This window comes from Alligator sinensis, unplaced genomic scaffold, assembly GCF_000455745.1.
Source record: "Alligator sinensis unplaced genomic scaffold, ASM45574v1 scaffold628_2, whole genome shotgun sequence".
NCBI classification, from domain to species: Eukaryota; Metazoa; Chordata; order Crocodylia; family Alligatoridae; genus Alligator; species Alligator sinensis.
In genome coordinates, this window is record NW_005841833.1 from 4,735,892 (window position 1) to 4,761,686 (window position 25,795).

The 25,795-nt window shown below is 50.3% G+C and overlaps 2 protein-coding genes across 5 annotated transcripts in view; one reads left to right on the forward strand and one right to left on the reverse strand.

The window, feature by feature from the left end:
- The first annotated feature begins 1,636 nt into the window (after positions 1–1,636).
- HPD (4-hydroxyphenylpyruvate dioxygenase) lies at positions 1,637–13,829 on the forward strand. The gene is made up of 14 exons (XM_006015193.3): positions 1,637–1,677; positions 1,951–1,977; positions 3,165–3,227; positions 6,006–6,110; positions 6,696–6,738; positions 7,296–7,378; positions 7,840–7,929; positions 8,387–8,490; positions 9,200–9,277; positions 9,872–10,034; positions 10,633–10,704; positions 11,653–11,775; positions 12,098–12,214; positions 13,326–13,829. The coding sequence occupies exons 1-14, from the start codon at positions 1,675–1,677 to the stop codon at positions 13,434–13,436; spliced, it is 1,182 nt and encodes a 393-aa protein (XP_006015255.1). The 5' UTR covers positions 1,637–1,674; the 3' UTR covers positions 13,437–13,829.
- A 2,438-nt stretch (positions 13,830–16,267) lies between these two features.
- SETD1B (SET domain containing 1B) overlaps positions 16,268–25,795 on the reverse strand; it is a 60,526-nt gene continuing 50,998 nt past the window's right edge. For all 4 annotated transcript variants that reach the window (XM_025199169.1, XM_006015195.3, XM_025199172.1 and 1 more), the window contains 4 exons: positions 25,063–25,194; positions 23,758–23,877; positions 21,875–22,012; positions 16,268–21,111 (listed from right to left, as the gene is read on the reverse strand). In XM_025199169.1, coding sequence (XP_025054954.1) covers positions 20,938–21,111; positions 21,875–22,012; positions 23,758–23,877; positions 25,063–25,194 — 564 coding nt within the window. In that variant the 3' untranslated portion in view covers positions 16,268–20,937. The remainder of the gene's footprint in view (positions 21,112–21,874; positions 22,013–23,757; positions 23,878–25,062; positions 25,195–25,795) is intronic.

Sequence of the window (25,795 nt, forward strand, 5' to 3'; positions counted from 1 at the left end):
GGTTGCACCTGAGAGGCTGACTCGGTCAGCGCTGCTCCCTCACCCGTGCCCCCCAGGGGGCTGGGCTGCCTGCCACCAGCACCAAGGGGCCTAGCTTTGGGGCGTCACCCCGGAGGGTCTGGGGCGACGCCTCGCTTACAGCACGCTGGCTTCTGTCCACGTGGGGAAGAAAACCCCGTACTGTACCGAGGGCGGACCGCGCGCCTACCCGGCCCGGCTACATGTGGGTGCGCCCCGCGTGGCGAAGCGGAGCCGGCGTGGACGAGGCGTGTTCACAACGCCTCTGCCCTGCGGTGCCGTCGGGACCCGCTCGCTGCTCCTTCCAAGCTGGACCGACGCGGCGCCGGTCCTCCCAGCGCGTCCCTGAGCCAGCGCGGAGGGAGCTTATTGCAATAATGAGGCATCGGGCGAAGATCGTGCTTTCGGTTGCACCCGTGCAACCTTCCCCCCTGCCCCGCCCGCTCCCAGCTATACGGAGGAGGCGCAGCTGGGCAAAATGCAGCCCAGGGGCTAGATCCGACCCGCCAGGCCGTTCTGTCCGGCCTGCAGGGCCCCTGACAAATTTAGAAAATTAATATTTATTTGCTCTTGGCTGCCTGTCAAAGATGACAGGAGCCGGGGGCAGCAGGACCCAGGGGAAGCCGGCAGCAGGACCCAGAAGCACCTGCTTCTGGCCTGGGACCGTGGGGCTGTTCCTGCTTCCCTGCGCCCGAGAGGGAAATGTGTCCCTCAACAGCTTGCCAAACCTCGCTAAGTAGCCCTCCACCGAAATAATTGCCCACCCCTTGTCTAAGGACATAGGCGGGTGGGCTAGGTTCTTTGGGTAGATGTGATCTCTTTTATTAGACCAACTGAGTAGTTGGAAAAAAGTTTGTTGCACGCTTTCAGTAGAGACTCCCTGTGCCTGACAAAGGGTGGCTGCACCCAAAAGCTTGCAAAGACCAACAACTCAGTTGGTTTAATAAAAGATATCCTGTCGACCCGAAGAACCATGCTTGCCAGTCGTGACAACGGTGTTCAAATTCAGCGGTGGTTTGCAAGGCCGTGCAGCCTGGAGAGGCGAAGCCAGGAGTAATTTTGCTGCGGGTCCCAGTGAGCTGGGGTCGTCACAGGTACTTTGGTGAGTATTCTGGCTGTGCAAAGCAACCCGGGGCTGAAAGGCGCTTTCCCAGGACTGGCTTCCTGACCCATCCCGGTAAATGTGAAAGTCTTTCTGTAACAAGCACCTGTCCGCGTGGTACTGCCAGCATGCTGTTTGAAGGAGATGGTGCCCACTACCAACGCGCCTGGGCCACAGTCTGATCATAGCGAAGTCTGGTGTCAACCCGGAGTACGGGGTCTGGGTCAGAATCGGTTCATAGTATGCTTTGCTTGGGTTGACGTGGCTAGAGGCACAGGGGTTCTGGTCTTGCATTTGATAAACAGCCTCTCCTCTTGCTTTTCAAATAAATACGGGTTCTTTCACCTCCAGGGTCAGTTTTATCGAACTCCCCCCTCTCCCAAGGGCAGAATGACTACGGTCCAAACCAAGTAAATAATTTGGTTTAAAATGTTTCAGATTACGAGCTGGGGAAGGTGGAGCCAGGGAGGGGCTTTCGCTCACCCTGCAGATATATTGAATGCATTTGGAGTTGCACTTTCTCTTGGTGCTATCATACCAATCAGCTTCCAAAAATGGTGAGGCTTAGCAATTATTCAGTTTTCAATTTTGCCATTAATGTACTATGGAGGAAGATGAGCGCATCTTCAGCTGTATTTGTACATCTTTTATTCTGTGAATTTACTGATATATTTTTTTATACTTGGAAAAATTAGCATTTTTTAATCAGCATGTGGAACACAATGCGGGAAACTTGCTTTCTCTAAACTCAGCAGGGAATTTAATATTTGGAGAATGAATTTGCATTTGTTAAATGCTAACATGTATGTATACGTATTCTCTCTCTTTAGACAACGTACACAGACAAAGGAAAAAAGGTAAGAATACAGTTGCATGGAATAGGTTTCCTTCCAAAAGAATTTCTGGTACTATTAATGCTGGACTGATTAGATTAATGTATTACTAATAATAATGGAAACAAAAGCAACAATGGGCTCTGATCATATAATGTTGCAGTAGGACTTAGGTTCATAACTTCTGCTCTCCATAAATCACAATTAATTACACGCACGTTTTTCCTCACTGTTTTGGAGTGAGGAGGAAGAAAGGATGATTAATTAAAATCCAACCCTTCCATGCCTAACCAGAAGCAGGACTTGTTGCAATACTTCTCTCTAAATACTATAAATGTATATTTAAATAGTTTTAAGACCTGAAATAACTTTCTGAAACTAGTGATGCATACACCAGAGTTACAGTTAATTGTTAAATACCATTCTATATGGCACGACTTTTCTTTATATATTATCTTTCCTGCAAACTACACCCACTAAACATGAACAGTGTTAAAAATGATGAGACAGGAGATGGCAGATGTCAAATTCCAGGCAAGGAAGAATAGCTGATGCTCAGCTAACATTAAGAAATACTGCAAAGAGGTTTGTTAACGTCTCCTTTTTGAGCATGGGTTTTGTCACCTCTGATTTGGCTTCCCATTCGCAGTTGGGTAAGAGCTTTCCCGGAGGAGAATTAATCTTTAACGCTAGGTTAACAAAATCACGTTGGATCCAAACAATGGTGGAGGTTGCGCGTAGAGCAGGACAAGTCCTGTTGCTGTCACTGTCCGGTATCCTGCTCCAGTCCAAGAACTGAGAGCAGAGCTCGAGTCTCCAATTGCTCCATTTGCTGCCTTCCCTGACCCAGATGACTCGGACTTGTTCTGTGCGGGGCTCAGGAAGGGAGAATAATTGCTTTGCTTGTTCTGGGGGTCAACTCCCAGTATGGCTTCCCAGCCCCCCCAAAAGTCCCTCTGACTAGAAGTCATGGAAAAAAGCCTTGCTCCTTGGTGGTGACATCCAGACGTTTTTTGTATAGACTATAAAACCCCGCGCTCAAATTTTCTGAGGAGTTAATTAACTTAGGGTGAACGAGAAATGCACAACTCTGCCACACGTCTGTAACGGAGCCCATCCATCACGTCTTGCTAAAGCAGAAACAGCCTCAGCCTTAAAGTGGGGTTTTATGGCATCGAAGTATGGCCCAGTCACCAGAATTTTTGTTTCAGCCTGAAAGGGGCAGATTCCTCCACTTTCACTCGATCACGTTCTGGGTTGGAAATGCCAAGCAGGTACGTAGAGACAAGTCGCTTGTTTGCATGTGCTGCACCCCACTTGCACAGTCATTGTTTGAAGAGCAGGGGCATGGCGCGGTCGGCGTTCGCTATTGGCTGTCGGGAGGGGAGGATCTGGCATGTGGCGTCGGGATGGTCCTGGGGACGTGTTTTCAATTAAAATCCCACCAGTGACTGGCTGGGATGATCCTGAGCAGATGGAAGCGTTTCAGCACTTGCCCCGAGTGGAATGTTCTCCTCGGATGGTCTTTGCACCACCGTTGTGCAACGGGGGAGTGGGCTGCTCATCCTGCAGTGGGGAGCCGACGGGTATATTTGTGTGCACAGGTTTCTCCAGTCGTGAGCAGAAACTCAGAAAATTGTAAAAACCGCTAACCCACAAAAGATACGCAGCTGCCCCTGTTTGAAAGGGAAGAAGGGAGTTCCTGCTGCTTCCCTGCCCGCTGCCCATACCCAACCTTTGGGACTTGTTCAGATGGACTTAGTCGAAGGCAGCCTTGTTTGCAAAGTGATAAGATATTGATTTTGGCTGATCTCACAGGCAGATAGATCATCCCATGTTAAAAGTCTTGTTTCTAACGATGTCCAAGATTCGTAGAAAATATTACAAAGTTCATTTTAATGTCGCGCTTCTTTGTATGTCTTTTTGCCTTTACATGGCGCTTGGAAAATAAAAGCAGGTCGCCCAGTTTCGAGTTCGTACTCAGCTTGTCAGCTTCTCTTTCCAGTTCTCCTGCTTTAGCTTCATGTTGCAGCATGGGGGTTGCAACAACTGGGGAACATATGTTTTTCTTTCCATTGATTTACCCAGAAACCTTTTCTTTTACTGTTTGACTTTCCACAAGCTACATTTTGGCTCGAAGTTGAGCTGCTGCTCTCCTTTTCATGTCATATAAGGGATTGTATTTACAGCATCTCTCCTGGGTTTGGGTTGGTTCTGTTAGTTCCCACCAAAGTGAAAGATCTCAGATAGTAGATGCAAGGAAAGATTACAAAACGCAGTGAATCTCTGCAAACGGCTGGGAAGGCGCTGCAGAAAGCCACAGTCACTGTCAGCAGGGAGCCAGCATGGAGTTCAGTCCAACCCATCCTGGGCAATCAAGCCCAAGTGTCTCGATGACGTTCTGCCTCTCGAGACCCGCTCTCCCAGAGCACCTCTGCAACTGGAAAGCCCAGCTGGAGGTGATGCGCTGTGTACCAGGGACGAGAGGGTGCACCTGCCTTCTGTCCCAGTCCCAGGCTGCACTTCCAAAAGGAACGTTTCACTCTTTGCACACACGTGGAAGCATTTGTGCAGACAGCCTGGGCCAGCCCATGTGTGCAAATGCTTCTCTGCATGTCAGTGAGGGTAGGGACGTGCATAAGAGGTCATTAAGGAGCTTGGAAAGAGCATCCCAAAGGTGCCAGGGGTTACTCAGCAACCTGTGAACTAGCTGCTCTGCCAGCCTGGCCTGCTCTCTCCTGCATCACTAGGTGTAGGTCCTGCCCCAGGTTAACTCCCCAGCGCGCTGTTCTGCCAGCAGATGTGCTGAGCCTGGTGCGTGCACAGCTCGGCTGTTTCACACCTGACATCCAGAACATCCCGTGCCGCGAGCCTCCAGTCATATTAATACTGTTCATCGGGACAAGGCATTGATCAGCCTCTGTCTCTGCCTTGTGCCATCCTGTTAGCTAGCTGGTGGCTGTTCCCAAAGCACCCCCAGGGTCGCGCCGGCCCCTGCCTGGCTGCATCCACCGTTCACCCACCAGCCCCTGGCTGCAATGGGCAGGAGTGAGGAGCCTAAGGAGTCGGAAGTGCCTCGGGTAGATGAGTTGGTGGCTGAATCCACTGCAGCCTGAGGAGCCTCTGGGGACAGACGAACCCTCCTCTACCCAATAATCCCCTTGGTGCATGTGAATAACCACAGAGGGATTCCCTTCCTGCTGCTGCCTGGCTTGCTGTGCCACCTGGTATTTCAGCAGGGCCAGGCCCCCTTCATAGCAGGCATGGAAGTACCTGTGTAACCTTCGGTAAGAGCCAGCAGTAGCAGCCTTGGGCACTGGCCTCAAATAACACTACCAGGTACGGTGCTGCTGGCTCCCTGCTCCCCTCCATCCCAGCGCGAGAGCTCAGAGGCTGCCAGGGTCTGGCAGAGTCCAGGAAATTGCTTCTTGGGCAGCAGTGCTTTTGCCATATTAAAGCCATTGTAGCGCTCACTAGTAGAAATCAGAGGACTTATTGGGATGCTGCAGCTAACTCTGGACACACGCAGGCAGGGTTTACCTTCCTCCAGCATTATCGCACACCAGAAAACAACTTGTTGCAAAGATCAAGGTGGCTCCTGTTTTTAAGCTGGTGGGGTTGCTTTCTGCGCTGATCGTTGCAATAGGCTGCAAACTGGGTCCCAGAGCAGCGTCACTCAGTGCTGAACCCTAGGACGTGCCCTCCAAAATCCTAGCACTGGGCACGTGTGGACACTCAGAGCCACGGGCTGCTGAGCCGTAGCCTGTGAAAGGCTTGGAGGTGCAAGAAACTTGGTTGTGCCTTGTACACTCGCAGTGCCAGGGCGCGTGGCTGGCTGACCCCAGGCACAGACCAGGCGTCACTCACTCAGTTTTACAGCCCCGAGGACCAAACTGCAGATCATTCAGCACCTGGCTCCTGCTGTTTGCTGAGGCCTGAGCCTGGGAGGGTTCAGAAAAGGCTGCCCGTGGCTGGAAAGGGCCAGTGAAGAAACAAGCAGGACAGCAATCCCTCCGTTTTTTAACCTGATGCATGTTCTGTGTGCTTCAAAGGCTGCCTCGTATTATTGCAACAAAATGGGATTTGAAGAAATGGCCTATCGGGGCCTGGAAACCGGCAGCAGAGAAGTGGTGTCTCACGTGATAAGGCAGGACAAGGTAAGAGCGCTGGGGGCGCGATGCTTTAGGACGCCACGCGAACGACATGATATATCGCAGTCAGATCAGCTGAGGGGAGGTCCAGTGCCTGAGTTCAGGACTGGGAACCACACACTTCAATCCTGGGTTTCTCTCCCTAGCTTTGGGCAAGGCGCATACCCGTGTGCCTCGGTTCCCAGCTCACACGACTGCCCGAGCGCACTAGTTGCTGGGTCTGGACTCGGGGACAGCGCAGCCTTTCTGGCTGGGTCACAGCTGGGTGTTGCTTGCTGAGTCCCAGCCCATTGCACTGGAGGGCACTTGGAGAGGGTGCATCGGGCCAATCCTCCGTGCCCCGATATGCTGAGAGAGGTGGGCTCGCTTTCAAGGGTAAGACGGCATCGAAGTCTGCCGCAGAGCCATGCAAAGCATGCTGGCGTTTTTTCAGTCTCAAGCTGTGTGAATATTGCGTGAAAGTTTTCTCCGGTGTTCATGCAGCTACAACACAGTGCGCTTTTCTTAGGGATCGAGCCTGGCACTGCCACACATTGCTCCTGCTGACTTCCTCAGCATAAATTGACTTCTCATGTTTTTCCTAATTCTCAGATCATATTTGTCCTCTCGTCTGCTCTCAACCCTGGAAATGAAGGTAAGTGAAAGCAAGGCCTGGGCTGATTAAGGGCTAGAGCATCTGAACATCCTGACTGTAATTTGTATGGCGAGCCCTGCTGACAGCTGCTGAGAGCCATCCTCCCGGCCTGTCCTGCCCTGCTGTCACAGGGGAAGCAAGAGGAAAGGAACAAAGGCCCAGGCCTCGTCCCAACTCTCTTAATCTGCGACTGCTTCGGCTCCAGGAGCCTGGAGGAGACTCAAAACTGCTGAGCAAGACTTGGGGAGGGAGAACTTAGCTCTGGGCTCGGGACAAGGATGGCTGCGAGTGTGGGCTGAGCTCTGCTCTCCAGTCCATTGGGATTTCACTCCTTTTTCTGTAAATTTGCAATTCTCCCACGTCCCAAGGAAACTTTGGAAACCAGCTCCCAAGTCTGCATGTCACCAGGAGGAAGCAGCCAGGCCATGTCAGGCAGAAAAGCCAGCCCAGCCCCCTCACTCTGCTCGCGGTACCCACGCCAGGTCCATCCAGCACCTGCACGTGGAGAGTCCCTGGTGTCAGGCACACGCACATTTGCTCTCTTTCTCTTTGCCCAGAAATGGGAGCGCACTTAGTGAAGCACGGAGATGGAGTAAAAGACGTTGCATTTGAAGTGGAGGACTGCAGCTTCATTGTGCAGGTAAATGCAGGGCTGGGGGTTGGGCATCTCCGCGTCCCATAGGGCCGAGGACCCCAGATGGGTAGGGTCAGTTTAAGGCCCCATTCTTTCTTGCTTGTAGGCAACGCTGCAGTTATGGCCCCAAAACAACTGGTTACATTGGAGAAACATAAGCCACAGATCCCAGGGGGTTCCCACAGCTGGGTTGTGAATTGATCTTGAAGTGTTCCCAGGTGCAGTTTTGGCTGGAAAAGTGAACGCAGCATTGCAGCGCTCCCTGTTTGCCCCAGCAGGGTCTCCAGGACAGATTTCTGTGGCCCTGCAAGCGCTGCTGGGATGGGAGGGTCAAGCCAGGACTTCCCAACCTGCGCAGGGCGGCTGCCGCCTTTGAGGCTGTGCACCTTCACCTGAAGCAGTGCTGCAGATGCTGGACCTGGCTTGACAGGTCTGGTCCAGGGTGGCAATTTTGTTCTCCTTCACAGAAAGCTCAAGAGCGCGGGGCTGTGATCGTAAAAGAGCCGTGGGTGGAGGAAGATGAGCACGGGAGAGTGAAATTTGCAGTCATCCAGACGGTGAGCAGCCTGGGGAGAGCCGGTCCCTGGGATCTGTGGGCAGGAGGCGCGCCCTGATTGCTAACTGCAGCGCCCCGGAGGGAAGGGGACGAGAGCAGCCACTTTAGTGCTGCAGGTCTTTGCTTCCTGGCCCCAGGTCTGGGTTTGACTGCAACCCCTTATGGCAGCCCTGACTAGGCAGCTGGCTTGCATACGTGGCTGTGAGCTTCCCCGAAGCACGTGGGTGGGCTGCTCTGGGCTGGAGGGACCCCAGGGCTGGTGGCTGACTTAGGGCAAATGGAAGGACTGGTGGAGGCCCTTACAGATGTCCTAAGACTCCCCTACAGCTTCCTCTGGACCAGATCCCAGTGCAGGGAGCCTCGTGCACGCAGGGGTCTGTTCTGGATGCCTCGATGCTGTCTGAGACTCAGCCGAAAGGAAAAGGGTTGGCAACGTGTCTTGTATGTTCCCCTCCCAGTACGGGGACACGACGCACACGCTCATTGAGAAGCTGAACTACAGAGGACTCTTCTTACCTGGCTTTGAGGCTCCTCTCTTCAAGGACCTGCTGTTGCCAACGCTGTAAGTAACTTGCAGGGGCCCTGATCTGCCTTTCCCATCTCCAAAGAGGGAGGAACGCAGCCCGGTGCACAGATCCCGCTCTGCCTTAGCACGGTCCGGCCCCGGGTGCACCCCACAGGGCAGCTGCCCTCGAACCTCTCATTTTACCTTCTTCAGATTTCATCTCCGCAGCTGTGTGCTTGCCTGCTGTTGCTTGGAGTTGCAGGCTCTTTTCCATCTAAAAAATTAAAAGCAAGCTGGTCAAAGTTTAAGCTGGGCCTAAGTGACAAAAGTCACGGGTCCGTGGTGCCAGGATGCAGGGGGCTGGTTCGTCTCGTTAAGGACATGGGGACCAGAGGAGGAGTCTGAACCCAGGCTGGTCCCTGGGTCCTCCCCCCGAGAGCTCGGCCACGCAGGGGTGGTGCGACCACACACGGTAGCAGGAGGCCAGAGATGAAACGGGCACACGCACTTCCAACCAGGTGCTCGCATCTTCAGGGCAGAGCCGATCCCCAAGGAAAGGGCTAGAAAGGGGCTTCCCCGAGGGGTTACTAGTGCATTTCCTGCAATTAGGAACGCTTGGATCAGATGAGCATCTCCCCTCCGAGGCCCTGGTGCCTCTCTCCCTTTTCTACCTGGCCAGCACCAGTAAGATGAAACAGTTGTGTCCCCAGGAGCACCGATGCCAGCTGCTTTCCGACTGCAAACTGACCTAGGGCTTCTTCTGCAGGCCAAGCGCGAAGCTGAACTTCATTGACCACGTGGTGGGAAACCAGCCTGACCTGGAGATGGTCCCAGTGGCAGAGTGGTGAGAGCCGGCGCAGTTAGGAAAGCCGTTCCCCCGGGTCCTGCCGCCACGTGCTGTCGTTCCGTTCCTGTTGCTGTTGCCGTTGTCATTTCTACTAACGGCATCGTTTTAGCGACAGGGTGCTTGGGACCGCTTTCAGTGCTTATAGGCATGAGCAACACCAGGGTCCCCTGGGGCATGTTCCACCTTGGTGCTGCGAGGGCCAGGGCTAGACAAGGTGCTGTGGCCCTAAGGGGAGGGCTGTCCATTGGCAAGGCGCAGCCCGGCCCACCCGGACGGCTAGTGGTCATACCGCTGGCTGCCAGTGCCCTTTTCCACTAGCAAACCTCCCATCCCATCACATAGACTCCTGCCTGGACACAGGAGATGCGTTTGCCAGCTTCCGTCGTCTCCTTTCCCGGCGATACCCAGGGCTGGATTTGGCCATACGCCAGGGACAGCGGTAGCCCCGTTTGGACCTGGTTGATTTTAGGCCGAAGAGGCTCTAGACTTACGAGCTCAGTATTTTGTGGGTGCATTGACAGAAGCAGGCCAGTCCTGAAGTCTGCAAATGTTGGCTCGGCGCAGTGAAACCTGCCTTTCCCGCTCCCGCAGGTACCAGAGGAACCTTCTGTTTCATCGGTTCTGGTCCGTGGATGACAAACAGCTGCACACTGAATTCAGCGCCCTCCGGTCCATTGTGGTTGCCAACTATGAGGAGACGATAAAAATGCCCATAAATGAGCCTGCGGTGGGCAAGAAAAAATCCCAGATTCAGGTAAATACTCCTGAAAGGTGGATCTCCACATAGGGCTGTCACCATTCACAGCTTTTCACCGACAAAAGCAGCCAGGTCCTGCTCTGAGGAGCTCATCTGAGCTCTAAGGGTTCAGGAGGACTCTTGAGCCCGCAGATGCTTATTGCAGTCGATGGAGACGTCACAAGAAGGTTAAAATCCACCGGTACGGTCGGAGAAGTGTCTCTGTGCAACTCGAAACCCACGTGAGAGTCCGTCACATCTGCAGCAATGGCCAGGGCCCCACGTACCGCTGGGTCTGCCTCTGGCCGCAGCGCAGACCAGGACCTGGGTTCGGGGTACTGGAACTGCCTGGCCCCTTCTTATTCAACAGCTCCACAAAGCTCTGCGTGCCCAAGAGGAAGGCTATTGCACCACCAGGAAGGTTGCTGTCATGGCACCTACCTCTAGTTTTACTAGTAAAATGCTTGAGTGTTTAATTTTCCCTTCCACGGGCAGGTCTGAGAGGAGACCTTGGTTTCAACTGCAGCTGGTTTTGCATTAAGCCTAAAATCCAGTTTGAAAATGCACAAGCATCATTTACACCACACGTGCACTGACTCTGTATTTCTCTTTCTAGGAATACGTCGACTATTACGGAGGACCTGGGGTCCAGCACATCGCTCTGAATACCTCCGACATTATTGCAGCTGTAAGTGCAGCAGCTGAATGCTGTTAACAACTTAAAAAAAAAAATGAAGAGAAACCCAGTTGATTTCCCAGGCTTTTCCAGTTGGTCTTTAGGGCAAAGGCCTTCATCCTCTCTGACTACTTTGCATTGAACAAAAGAGTGAGTTTCAGATGCAGACTTGGGCTGAGAGCCCACGGCTAACTTGGCGTCTGGGTATGGCAGGTAGGGTCATAGCACAGGTGTTGCGTTCCTCATGCCCCAGCCGGCACCCACCTGCCCAGCAGCCCGCATGAAATGAGTTTGGCAGCTCTAATTGCTGTGCTCACTTCACAAAACCCCAAGCAGCACTAAGCGCCCCCGTTGTTGGCTGTCACAGCAGAAGGGTCAAGCTCTGATGGGATCATGAGGACTTTTCCCTTCAAGAGGCATTTTGTGGGGGAGGCTTCCCAGCCCGCTGCCTGGGCTGTGCTTGCTTTGTTGATGCCTCTTGGGTAGAAACACTGCAGACGTGCAGAAGTCTCCTGGTGCCATCTCTCCTTCCCGTCCAGCTAGGGACAGAGAGCACCGGGGGCACAAACTCCTTTCTCAGAACATATTTCTCCGTTTCCACGAATGCAACAGTCCCCTAGTGTGACCATAGAGTGATTTATCCCAGAAACTCTTAACGTTTCTTCCCACTTCCACTGCAAGGACCAAGTTAGTTCGAGTAGCTTGGCATCTGGTGACTGTGTAGAGTAGGAACAAATGCAAGATTAGGAGGGTGGGACGCTGGTGTTGGCTGTCACCCTGCCTGCTGTGCTGCATGGGGTCTTGCTCCAAACCAGCTGCTGGCATCTGCAAGGACAAAGCCCTGAGCTTGCAATGCCTCTGCTGCTCCAAAAGCATATGCAGTGCAGTCAGTGGGGCAGAGGAGGCAATGGGCCCAGCACTCACGTGCACCCACCAACTGGCTCTCACCTTGTGCTGTAGATCACAAACTTGAAACAGCGCGGCATGGAGTTCATGTCGGTTCCAGCCACCTACTACCAGCAACTGCGGCAGAGGCTGAAAACTGCCAAGATTGAGGTTAAGGAGAGCATCGACAAACTGGAGGTCAGTTTGGGGTCCAGGTGGAGCTGAGCAGTGTTTTAACCACACAGTGACCGGGCAGTCATTTAAGAGAGGAGGAACTGTAAAGGGAATTTTAGATCAGCAAACTCCCCTGGTTCAATTTGGGCCAGGACAGTATTGCCCTTAAATTATCATCTTCAAAAAATCCTCGTGCGACACTTATTCCAGATGCTTTGAGCGGCCAGTTCCAACACAGCCCGCACATCAGAAACCTTGATTCAAGTGGGCACGGGAGCTCACCAGCACCGTTTGGGAAACTCTCGGCAGTTCTTCACCCCATTGACCTCTTACTTTTGTTTCCAAGGAACTGAAAATCTTAGTTGACTTTGACGAGAAAGGATACCTGCTCCAGATCTTCACCAAACCAGTTCAAGATAGACCCACTCTCTTTCTGGAGGTCATACAGCGCTATAACCACCAGGTCTGTTTGAAATAGTCACTCCTAGCTAATCTGAACTAAAGAGATTTTTTTTTTTAATTATCATTAAAAAAAGCCCTAAAGTGCCACTAAAAAAGCACCTGGTCCCTGAGGTGCCTCTTCCCACTGTCCCTGAAAGCTCACTCTGCTTTGAAAAGCAAAGCTTTGGAAAAAAATACCATCAATGCCACCGCAGAGGACCTGGCAGTCCAGAACAGCCAGTCTAAACAGGTGCTGTAACATGGAGCTTTTCAGGCCCTGCGAGACCCGTCAGCTGCCAAACTTTCTGCAAAGCTAAGGTTCCTCTGGAGCAGGGGTGGGCAACTGTTTCCAGCTGCTGGGTCCAAAGCAGGCAGGTGGGTGCTGGGACCCTGCTACTGTTGGTTGTCTTGGTGGTAGAAGGCACCCCCATTGCAGAGTGCTGCCAAGGCCCCGCATCTGCAGACCAGATCCAAAGGCTCCACAAGCCGGAGCAAGCCCCTGCTCTGGAGCATGGTGAAAACGCTTCTGAAAAGGAGACTATATGGCTGGTGAGAGATTTCCTTCCCTGCAGCACTCCTGCCAGCCTGGAAGCACTGGAGAAGGGCAAAAAAAACAGCCTCTCTCCAGACAACCATGGAGACAGATACACTAGAGATATACCGAGAGGTTCTCCCGTGCTTGTAGCTCCTCGCCCCTTGCCCCTGCAGAATTACTGTTACTGCTCAGGGACGCCTCCATGCGTCGCTGAGCTTCTACCGGAGGGCGTTTGCTGATGGTGTAAATCATCATGTCTAGCATAGCAGGTCCCGTTAGGAAAGATTAACTCAGGAATCCTACTAGAAGAGACAAGGGTTGTTATCCCTAACGTGGCTGTGAAGAGCTGAGGCACAGAGAGGTGCCCCACGAGGACCATGGTGGCTGGCAGTGGTGGAAGCATGTAGAAGTCAGACGTATCTAGCAATAAATCCCGTTCTCAGGCGGCCAGAACTGTCAGTAGTCATCTGTATCCCCGTGGAGTGAAAGCTCAGCACGAGTAAGCCTTTTGCTGCTTGGTCTGACCCTGTGACTCCACAACTAGCACATTTGTTTGCCGCATACATCAGTCTTCCATTGTCCTTTCCTTCCTATGCAGGGTTTTGGTGCCGGAAACTTCAAGTCTTTGTTTGAAGCTATAGAAGCCGACCAGGATGCCAGAGGAAACCTGACTCTCCTGACATCAAACATGGAAAATAATTTCATCTAGAGCTTTCCAACAAGAGATCAGCAGCAGCCACGAGCGCTGGTTGGTATGAAAGTGCCCACGCACAGAAAAACAGCAGCAGCAACAAAACCAAAGAAATTCCTAGTCACTTGGGCAATTAACCCATAATCAGGCGTTACAAATGCAGCAAATTCAAAGTGAAGTTTAAATTGACACGAAATCTAAACCAATTCTGGTACAGAAACAGAAACATCTCAAACCTGCCATCCTGAGAGGAGGAAAAGAATTCAAAGAAATCAAATGCATCTTTCACAATCAGCTTTGTCTGAGTTCCCAAATCACCACTGCAGGGCATCTCTGAATTAAAAAAATGTTACATATGAGGTGAAGGAGGGGAAATTACTGCTAATCCTAATAAAACTGATTTTAACTCGGGGACGTGTGAAGAGTCTGAATGCTGGTGACTACTTATTTAATGCCGTAAGAGTCTTCTTTCTTTTTTTGTTGTGAATTTCCACATTGATTGCGCTTGCTTTTGGGATAATCGCAGCAACCCTGTAATACATTACTGATATACACGTCCAACCTTAACTCCAGTGCAATGCAGCTATTGCCCAATGGCTTCAAAAACCTGAACAAAATTACAGAAGTCGTTCCCCAGAAAATTAATTTTGTACTAAAAAAAAAAAAAGAAATTACTGTAATTAGGGGGAGGATACACTGCACTTTTCATGCATCACGAAGAGGTTGAATCCATCCTGCGTGACTAAGTGCAAAACTCAACTGACGGACCGAATGCTGTGGACATCGCCGTGAGATTTTGTAAAGAAAACTATCCTTTTCTGCCTCTCCATTCATGCAACAGTGTGGGGCAAGCGTGAGCAGGAGAGAGAGAGGAATCGTATGAACTGAGGCTGCTGCATTGGCGCGGGAGCGGAGACCGGATGGTTGCACTGCTAATGCCGGCCACGTCCATCCGTTCTGCCACCGTTACCTCCTTCCACTCCTGCCCCCAACGCCCAGACACCTCAGAGGACCTGACCCCATGCCTGCATCCCCATCCCACGGGTGCCAGCCCAGGGAGCAGAGGGGAAGGGGAGAGAGTCCCTTCACCTTGGTCCCCGACTGGGGCAGGGTCCCTGGAGACGGTGCGCTCCTGCCCTGCGACCTTGGGCGGGGGGTCATGGGCCCTTCAGCTCTCGCGCTCCTGGCAGCAAACATGCGGCACTTGCAAATCCCTGTTCGTGCCGTCAGAAACTCCATAATTGTCAGTAATGAAGGGCCCTCACCCGGGGCCATCAGCATTTCACTCTGTGCCCGCCTGGCCCCGAGGTAGCCCTGGCAGAGCCTCTTGACCTGCCCTGCCCAGCTCCAGCCTGGTAGGAATGGGGGGTGAGGAGGACGGCGAAGGGGAGCAGGGGCTGGACCTAGCCACATTTACCTGCGGACGGGGTGGAAGAGCAGCAGGACAAGCCCAGCAGGTAAATACCGCTCGCTCTTCCCCAGGTAAATACCCGCACCCTGGTGGGACCACGCCAGCCCGTCCCCACGGAGGGGCTTCCTCCCGCTTCGAGCCATCCCTCGGGGCCAGGCGCTGCCCTGCTCAGCAGACGGCAGGCTTGGGCCGCGCAGGCCGGTTCTGAAGATGCCTTGTACAACCTTACGGGAAAACCCCTCCTTTTAGGCACCTAAGCGGCTTTGTGTCCCCCTGTGAAATTTCTGGCCGTTACGACCCCCCGTAGAGGTGAGGAAGGGGGAGTTGGATGGAGACGGCTTCTCACCTTAGTCCAGAAATCAGCTGCTGGAAGCAGTCTTCCCCAGGCTCCCGCTCTCCCCTGCTGCGATTTCTTCCCCAATTGAAAGCTCTTGGAGGCAGCGTCCGTCTCTTGTGACAAGCCTGTGGAGAAGCTAGCATCTTTTGGGTATTGCCACACTATTAAAAATAATTATTAGAAGGGGTAAATGATTGAACGGTGTCAAGGCGCCCATGTTTGTTCTCTTTGGCTCTGCCACTTCCTTGATGGGAGTCCTGGACCAAGCCGCTCGGTTTCCTTCTCCTGTCAAAGGCAGGCAAAGTTCATTCCTGGTTTAACCCAGCAAACAAGATTTGCAAACAATAAGATGGTGGCTCCGTGACACTTCCAACATAACCACGATCAACCACAAGCACTAAAAAGCAGCCGTAAAGGGAACATCAGTTTGCAGTTGTAGCTCGGGAAGACGTATGCAGTTGGTCAGACTGGGTGATCGTAATGGCCCCTTCTGGCCTGCCAATCTAGGCATCTATCTTTGCATAAGTTCACTTGTGAGACCTTGGATACGAGGGTGCAAAGCCTGGGTGCAATCTCCCAACTGGGATTCAAGTCGGTCCTTACCAGTGTGCTGCATGTGACTGTACAGCGGTACATCACTATAGGATTGTACAGTGGTCGATGGGGATACTCACGTGGACAAGGGCTACGGGCCGGGCTCTGCCTTCTCGCACTAATCCTGTGCCGTGCCCCACCTGCTAACATGAGCAGAGCTCAGAGCTGGTGCACTGCTGCCAAGTCCCAGTCTCTGCAGGGACCTACCACTAGGCGCTACTGTAATAAAATCATAAGCACAACATCGTTTTTTCTGTAAGAAAAGTCAGTATATTTATGGTTTGCTTTATAAAAGTTACTATAATACAATGGTACATAGTATTCAATTCACAAAAATATGAACAAATATATACAGCATGACACATCCACAACAAAAACACTTTCTTCAAAACAAGATACATACTGATGACAGATTCTATATGCACAAAACATCCCTAAATTTATAAATTTGCTTAACAAAAAAAAAAAAAAAAAAGCAAAAATCCTTAAAATTTCAAAGCAGTTTTGTTTTTTTTTTTTAAAAAAGGAACTTAAAAAAAAGCAGAATTTGTATTTATTGCAAACCATTTTACCTGCCTCCTTTTAAAGGAGGCCTTTTACTTTCACACTGTGAATTAAAACCACCTGTTTACATAAGCCATGAAACAGCAAGGAATGAGGGCAGTTTTTAGATTTCATTTTTTAAACTGCCTGTTGGATTTAGAGTGTCCTTTACAATGTGTTTCTTTTCACGTGTACAAATACAATAGTGGCAATTAAGGAGGACATTAAACAACAAAAAAAAAAAAAAACAACAAACCCCAGTTGCAAATTTGCTTAAATACATTTTAGGTTGTCTATTCATAGACTATACATATTTCCTCGCTTGAAATAAATAGATTTTGCACGTTAGGTTTCAGACTGCCAAAAGAAAAAAAAAAAAACAAAAAAAAAAAAGGAAGCCTCAACTTGGCATTTTTTTGTCTTCAGTTTCTTAATGCTTCTAATTTCATCTACTTATTTGACAAAAAAAAAGAAATTTATACAGAATGTACATTATACAAAGCTTGACACAAGCTGTAAATGCCGCCAGCTCTTTTTCTATATGCATTCCTTCCCCCGCCCCGTCTTCCCGACACGAGTTAGAGCTGGAATCTTTTTAAAAAGAACTCCAAATTACAATAGTCACTTTTAATAAATTATTTACATGCTCTTGAAGTACAAAGAAATCAGCAAAAAAATTTCAACATGTTTCTACAAGAAACAGTGTTTGAAGAGAAGATTTTTAAGTTTGCCTATGTACAGAAGATGCATTTTTTTTTTTTAAACTTCAAAATCCTTTTTTCCTTAAATTTTTATTTTATACAGAAATGCACTGAAATGATCCCTGAAAAAGGTCACAAAAACCAGAACTGAAACTACTGTATACTTTTGTCAGAGTTTAAAAAATGCTTTTTTTTTCTTGTAGAAATAAGCTGCTCTATACAATATAAATATCTGCAAGATGAGACCCTTTTTCTCCATCCCTCCCGCCCGCCCCCTGATAGTTACTGCTCGGTTATTGGGACCCACCGTGGTTTTGGAAGTGGAGACCGTGGGTGTGAAACGAAGAGATAAATGACCGTGGCAGGCAAGGGCATGCAGGGTTTTCGAGCACAGACTGTGTTTCCTGGATATGCCAACGGCTAACACAGTTACGTACTTAACTCAAACCAGTTCATTCATACTTGGGAAAAATAAGACTTGCGGTTACATTTCCAAAACGTTTGCACTGTTCTCCGGGAGTGTTTAATTTAGCAGAGACATTCAATGTGATCTTTTTGAGGGTGACATTTTAATAGGGAACGCAATTCAATCTCATTTTTAGTTTGGTTTGGTTTTAGGACAAAATTTGGGATGTGCCGCTCCAGAAGTACACGTATTTCTACGAATACCTTCAGCAAGCAAAATGTTTTGTAAATGTGAATCTCAGCTCTTCTCCCCCGCCCGCAAGCTGTCCACCTTACATCCATTTATCATGTGCCTCTGATGGCGTCGCCAGACCCCGGTTAGCAAGGCACGACGCTGTGCCAGCCTTTGGCTGATGTCTCTACATTACACAGAATCTGCTTTCTTCCTTTCGCTCGATCATCTCGAGCCCTTGCAGAGACTGGCTGTAGGAACGAGGAGGAACCAGAGATGTGTTTAGCTGGTGCAATACTCTACAAACACATTCGTATCTGCTGAGTGCCCACCACGACCACCCGGGTGACTTGTCAGGAAGGAGAAAGCTGCAACTCGTCTGCATCAAATGCAGGCGGTTACAGTCGCTCGCTTAACATTAACCAAGACATCCACTGCAGACCACACGTCTCGCCATAAGATGCTCGGTCAAAGATGGAAGCTGTGTATTCTGGGACCTGAAGGCCAAAATGGGGGGGGGACAGACCCCAGAAGTCTTATTTCATGCTCTGAGTCCACATCTAGATTAAGACAGACACCGGGTTTTCTCAAAAGTGCAAAGCACTGAACAGCTCCAGCTGACTTCAGTGGAAGCTGAAGGATGATCAGCACTTTTGAAAAAAAAATCAGGTTAGTTATCTAAGAGTCAAAAGTGCCTAAGTGACTTAGAAACCTATTGGATTCAGAACCTAAACCATGTAGGTGCTTCTCGAAATTTTATCAGAGGAAACTATACTTTCACTCTCTGTTTTCAAAAACCTCAGAAAAAATCTGTATGGTCTGCTTCTCCATATTGCAGACGGACACAATTACGGGGGACAGACCCGTCATCTCTCACAATCCAGCGGGGCCACCGATGTAACAGGACACATTATATTGTTAACACAGACTCATGCTGCATTTCTAAACTGGTTTGATGGGATGAGGACGGCTTAGAAATTAGCAAAAATTTAATATTTAGGACTTCTTTTCTGAAACACATGAAACTTAGGGGCATTTCCAAAGATTTGGAAGTATAAAAGGCCAAGCTGCAGACATGCTAATTAGAGCAAGAGTATGGCAAGTAGAACCATATTAAGAAAAAAAGTGGCTGGTTTAATTTAATAGCCACAGTAGCCAACTCTCAGACAGAAACCATTTGTGCTTCTAATAAAAAATGTAGACCTTTGGGTCATGACTATCCAACTGCAGAAGAGATTTTCAAGACAGCATTTCATCCAAGAAAACAGAGCGACACAAAAACAAGAGACTACGAACTGGCCAGTAGCAAGAACAACCTCACGGTCCTGCGCTAGACATGCAAAGAGGCTTAAGGCAGCTTGCATCGGCTCCCGCGTTCCTGTTCCTCTAGGCCTTTTGAAGAACAAAACCGAAATCCAGCCCCTACCTCTCACCATAGGCTACAGTCAGCAACGGGCCTGGGAAATCGCTATAACAGAGAGAGAACTTGTAGGAAACGTATGGACACCCGATCGCTGAGCTGTGGTCAGACAATAATTGTCGCCCACCAGAAAAGGGTTTGGGACTTAACTGTCCAGCTTTGCGTGGGAAAAGCTTCTTCGTTACTGCGATAATGTTGGTTTCACAATTACGTCTGAGAAGTTTCCCTCTGTAAATTCATTTGGAAAACTGCTTGGTACAACAAGTTTAACTCTTAAGTGGAAAGAATTCAATGTAGGTTGAAAGACTAATTATGTCTCTTGGTGAGCCGTCAACTCACATGGTGAGACCATAACCTAAGAAAAGCTTCGGCGGGATTCTGGCTAATTTGCACTGGAAACCCCTTTCGTAACTCTGAGGATTTCATTTCCACGTACGCTTACAATGATCAAATACACCCTAAAGAGAAAACACGTCTTGTTTTAAAGAGAGGCCTTCCACATAGAACGACTGATTTCCGTGCTGTAGGCAGTACGGGACAGATCCTGCTCCCCCCACCGAATGCTATCTTACCCCTGGTCCTACTGGAATGAATAGGACTAACCCTGGCATCATTTACTTGGGACTGTGAAAGAGGCTAGCAGGCGGCTGTCCACTAGTAGCCCGGCAGGAGTTTCACTCGTACGCGCCGCATGCAAAGCTGTCACAGCAGGAGAGGAAGAAAAATCAAGGAGAGAAACCCACCCATCGGCTGCTCGCTGTAGGAGAAGAAATCTCAGTGCCATCCTTGATAAACAGCTGGAGTAGTGTATGCTTAAAGGAGGGTAGGATTTCTACAGCGTGAGCAACGACTGTAGCGATCATTTCATTTCAACCGCGGTGCTGCGGAGGCAGGGCAAGGAGATCCACTAGCAGTGTGGATACAGAAGAGGCCGTTTGTTGGGCTGCGTTTTGCAAATAGGGGCTGAGTAAATGATTCAATGTATGAATTATAGAGATTATGGTCTCAAACGTTTTCTCCTGGATGGGTGCAGAGGTATTGATCCCCCCGAAATACCAGCACGGCGTATGAAAATTAGAGATGAGCCCGAGGCTCTAGGCTCAGGTCCGTTCCAGATCTGAGCGTTCCCCAGCACGCCTGGGGCTTGTTCAGGCTCATCTCTAATGAAAAGGCAGGACAGTTCATCACTAGTCTCACCGTGGACACAACCAAACACACCCACACCCACACCCACACCCATGCACACAAACACATGCATCCTCCAAGCCACTGGCTGGCTCTGTAACATCGACCTTACATTTATTTACAGCTTACTCTGAGAAGTCTGTGCAATTTCAGCCAATCCAGCTCCCAACAAACCTATATGGCATTTTTCAGTCTCTGCTTCACATTTAAACATTGAATATCTTTTTCAACCAACAAAATTGATGAGAAAAAGGTAGCAGCATTTATGGAAAGACAAAGGTTTGTACAACGACGACGACGACAACAAAAAAAGGTACCGTTATCCCCTTTGTGAGCAATAAAGTAGGGACCGAACAGAGAGAAGCTAGTGTTTGGATATACTGTGCCACAAAATGGTAATCACCTTTCTGTGCGCGTGTTGGATCTGAAGAGGAAGAGCACCTGAAACATGAACAGTCTTTGTGTGCATGTGTGCGTTTTGCTTTCGTTCACGATCCTGACAGAAGTGCGAAACTTGCTCCGTTTTCTTCTCTTTCTTATATTTTTTGTTATGCGTGTGTGTGCGCGTGCGTGTGCGTGTGTGTGTGTGTGTGTGTGTGTGTGTATTTTGTTTTTTGGCAAAGTGCAACCACACCTGGTTACCCCAGTCCTGACATGGCTGAAGGTGCAAGTCTGACGAGGAGCCTGGGGGCTAGTTCAGGGTCCCTCTGCAGTTCTCAGAGCCACACAAACATGGGATTTTTACGTCCTCGATCGGAAACTTGTAGTCGTAGGTAATTTCCTCGTTCACGTTGATGTGCTGCTTCGAGTAGATGACAATCTTCTTCTGGGACTCCACGGTGATGACTTTAGCGTAGCAATTTGGCTGCAGAGATGACAAAACAGGAGAAGGGTTACGTATCGTTTTTCGGGCGCCATCTAGAAACCAAGCCGATTTGTTGCAGTCTTTTCCAGAGAGGGGCACAGGTCCATTTCCAAGGCTGGGGGTGCAAAGCTTTCAATTTTTCCCGATCGTCCCCAACACCAAGGAGGAACGGGAAAGTTTAGAAGGGGGAATTAAGCCAGACGCAACAACGGTTTTCCAAACGGTACTCATCATGGTAGTTTGTACGGCCAGGGCGCAGAGCCTCTAAGATCTCAGGTGAGGAGCGACCGTCACTAAGACTCAGTTTTATGACATCTGGGGCTCAGACAGTCTGCCCCCGGCGCAGGGAAGGCAGATACACCGTCCCTAGGAGATGCACTGTGTTGTTCATCCGCAAACATCCAAACCCAGGCAGCTCCGAGGCCGGGGCTTTTAGCTTTGTGCTAATTTTCATTTATTGCAAATCATTTTACCTGCCTCCTTTTAAAGGAGGCCTTTTACTTTCACACTGTGAATTAAAACTAATTCGTTCGTGCTAATGAGTAAACAGCTGCACTCAGGAAGTCAAGACTTTAAGACCAAATCCTGAGTAGACTTTATATTGCTTAAAGTCCCCTCTGAGCCCTTCCTTACATAGCTTAGATTCGCTCCAGTTCCACCCCAGGTCATTAATGCATGCAGGGCACACACCGTTACAGCTGGCTCCCGCACGTAATGAAGTGTCAGAGCGAAGCACCCAAAACGCAAGCCGTGTCATACTTACATTGCAGCTGTGATTAATAAACCTGGCAAAGTTTCCACATTTTGTGGCATCGATGATGGTGTCATGGTCGACCCTGAACATGTAGCTGCTCCCAATGCCTTCATCTTCATATCGTTTCTCTCGCATGTCAGCAATGACCTACAAAAAGAAACCCGGATGCGAGGTCAGCAGATGCCCAGGAAAGCACAGGAGAGTGCTGTTGCTCGAAAAGCCACAAAGCAACGCTCTGCTGTTTATATTATAAAAACTATTCCTGATCCAAAAGGAGTAAGGGGGACATAGATTTAACGTCCAAACTGCCAACACCTAGAACAGGAGTCTCAAAAGGTGTGGGAGGGGATGAGACACTGAATTTCCATGGGATTTGGTGGGTGTCACTTCTCCTCAATTCTTGGCAATCCCAGCCTTATCTTTCAAACCCACGGCTCAGGGAGACCTCGGAGATTATCTGGAGCGTCTCTCTCATGGGAAGTGCAGAGAATCCCACTCCTGCCTGCTGGAGAAGCGGCTAGGTCGGATAACCTAGTCCCCTTGATAATGCAGCTGTGGCGGCTGCTTGCAGGGTCGCTGAGTTTACAACGTGCGATAGTCAGAATAGCATTTCCCTTCGCTATCTGCCAAGGCTGGAGTTCACGACGCCACGTCTCCCCCGTGGCCGTCGAAGGGACAACCCCCAAAATGGAGCAGGGCACTTTTTGCTTGGGCTGCCAGCAACTACTACAGGGGAGCCAGGAAGGATCTGCAAATACTACAGCTTTTTATACTCTTTTACATCTCAGATGTACGTTAGACTTGCATTTTTTTTCAAATTTCTAAAAAAAGCAAGCAAGCTCATACCTAGATAGTTCATTAACATTACCATCCATGTGTCTTCTAGCCAGATGAACAATTACTGGCATTGCTCATCTTACTCGTCCTTATTTAGTGCAGCAGAAAGGACGGCCGCACTTTCTCAGAGGTACTCAGCGAGTTATTCAAACACAAGGTCACCCCACCTGCACTTTCAGCTCACCGGGGCCTGTGGTGCACGGATCTGCATTTCGGCTCAAGGGCCCCCGGGCTCGGGAGCTCGGCTTCAGGATCCTTTCCACTATTACTTCCCCACAGGGCAGAGCATGCTGTGCACAAGCTACGAATCCCGAAGGGGGACTGAGCTCCTGCTGCGGGCAGTCAAATGCAAACTTGATGCAAACCAGGTGATTCTGGAAATACAGCTGTCTTAGGGAGAGCAGCATCCCAGGCACCCCCTGCTCAAACGACACCAAACGTGGACTCTAGCCCCTTTACATGAATGGTCTTTTAAAGGGCAAATGATCTTGAACCTGAGCTATAGTGGAGCTGTCCTACGTACGTGTGAATCGCTTCTCATCTGTTGTCCAGAGCAGTAAGCAAACCTTGCTTTGTGGGCTCTGTAAATGCACGGTGCAGCATAAAAGAAGATAACGATTCAGCCTGGATTTAATTCTGTTTTGAGAAATTCGGTTCCCTTCTACATTGCAAAACAGCGGTTTGTTCTAAGGCACCACGGCTTTATCGCTTGGTTTAAAAGCACTGTCTCAGCCAGCGTGCGAACACAGTTGCTAAAATGTCTAGTGCCAAAAATAATACAATCTTCCTTTTTTATCTTATTTTCTTTTTTTCCCTGCGGATGCGACATGCTACAGTCAATGAGATCCTGTATGCTGATTAAGAAGAAGCTGTAACTGTGTATTTTACTCTCTCAAACAGCTTCCAGGGAACAGGACGTACAGAGGAGAGGAGGAAAGGAGCAGAGTGTGTTGAGCCTTGCACAGAAACAGCCAGAAGAAAACGCACAAGTTATACCCAAGCGTACGGATTTCAACATCTCAAGTAATCATCAGCACTGGGGAAATCCGGTTTACCTGTCTGATGTTCTGGCCCACGTATTCAATCACCATCTCATCGGCTGCGATGGGCTCCATAGCAAAAAGTCCCCAGTCGTGAATGTGGCTCTTGCAGAATTTTAGTTTTTTCTTCCGGAACTGTGTGCAGAATCCCCCCCAAAGCCATCGTCAGCCACACAGCAAAGTGACGAGCCGCGCGGCGCGCGAGAAACAGCACTCGGCATGTTCCCGGCCACAAATGCAGAGGTCCCACAGATAGAGGCTGTCCCAGCAGTTACGGCAGACCGTCCTTTACCCCCGTGCCAGCTGTCGCAAGGAGGTGGCCGAGCGACTACGCATGGAAACCAAAGTCACCTTTCTTGGCTCCCCAGCTCTGCCACCGATTCACTACACGACCAGACCCTGGAGGGTGCTTTCTCTTGCCCGTGCACGCTGCCTGGCTGTAGCAAGCACATGGTTTTCATCCCAAGCACACTGGTTGTGCCTGTCCCATGTGCTGTGCACACCCACCTCTGTCCCAGGGGTTTCTCTTTCATCTTTCCTTCCTTTTAGTCATTTGAATGCTAGATCAAGAAGGTCGAGGGACTGCCACTGATCTGTCCGAGCCCAGGGCCCGCGGCGCCAATGCGGTTAAGACGCCTGTTTCTATAGCCAGCAGCACACAAGGGAACCCGCTGGCCAACTTCACATCTGTGTCAAGGGCTTGAACTTTTTAATATTTAAAAGGAGCTTAGTGCCCTTAGAGGGCATCGCAGCGAGGTGGCTTCAAGCCCCCGTGAGAGCTACCGTAACAGCACGGTCAATAGAGCCGGCTCTCCACGGCACACCGCGCCGAAGCACCACGGCACTGTCCTGAGAAGAGACCACAGCCGTGGTGCGAGAGGACAGCTGCTTTGCCGGGCCTGGCCGGTCCTTCATTAAGACTACAAGCCAGGGTGCCCAAACGCAGAGGTGTTGTCCGGGACGTGAGTGCCAGTCCACTAGCAACTTGCCTCAAGTCGCCAAATGCCTTGAAACTGCCTGCAGCCAGGAGCAACCCCTTCCAGATGAAAGCCTCTACAACCCAGCGCAGCCCCCTTGCTCCTGCAGTCAAATCAGTCTCAGCAAAGAGCTTCCTGCCACGGGATATATGTTATTCTGAGGAGCTCTTGCTCCCGGACACGGTAAGGAACAACACACAATGCAACGTGGCACAGGAAGGTCAGAGCTAGATTTACGAGCTGTGGGGTGCCGTGGCTTCTTACGGCAGCTTGCTCTAGCCCGTTCCCAGCCCCCACCAGCACTTCCCAGCGCACGGAGGGAGAGCCTGGCTGTGTGACCTACCTTGAGCTGGTTAAATTTGAGTAGGTCGCTGTCACAGCTCCCGGTGAAAGACGAGAGAAGCCTGCGCTGCTCCGACCTCCTCTCGGAGCCAGCCCGGGTGGAAGCATGAGGCTGAGCAGGGATGCTCATTCCCTGAGATCAAAGAGAGGAAAAAGTCAGATTTAGAGCCAGATTTAGATGTGTTAAACTGAATCGCACATTTGCTGAAGGCAGGAGAGATGCCAAACCTGAGCCAGAGGAGCCTGCCATGTTACGTGCCCCAGCAACCAGCACATTTCTTACCGCCGACCGGCCGGCCTAGCCCTCCCTCCCCGCCGCACTTCAACTGGGCAGGGGGTCAGGCGAGATGACCCGTTCAGGTCCCTCCTGACCCTAGCTGCTATGAAACTATGAAACTCTCGGCAGTGGGGACTAGTAGCTGGGTCCGTCAGAGAGGCTGGGCTCCTGTCGCTGCCACAGGAGCAGACTTGATCTAATGAACAGCTCGTGCAGCCTGCTGCCCCGTCTGATGGGCTCCCGGGTCAGATATTTCCCGGGAAGGCCCAGGAGTCTCGCAGGGCACATGTTCTGCTTGACGTGCGCCTGGCGCAGGTGTCTGCCTAATCCTAGTCAGTTGGTGGCCGGTTTATCCCTCGGCGTACAAGGTTTACAACAAGAATGTTTTAAATCCAGTTTAATACGAGTCCAGACTTCAACACTACCCATACAAAGTCTAATCCTTTCTTGAACCCTG

Bases quoted from the DNA above. Each gene is read 5' to 3' on its own strand.
- HPD (XM_006015193.3), top strand. The intron at 10,035-10,632 runs GTAAATACTCCT...TTCTCTTTCTAG, and splicing joins AGAAAAAATCCCAGATTCAG to GAATACGTCGACTATTACGG. The intron at 10,705-11,652 runs GTAAGTGCAGCA...CTTGTGCTGTAG, and splicing joins CCTCCGACATTATTGCAGCT to ATCACAAACTTGAAACAGCG.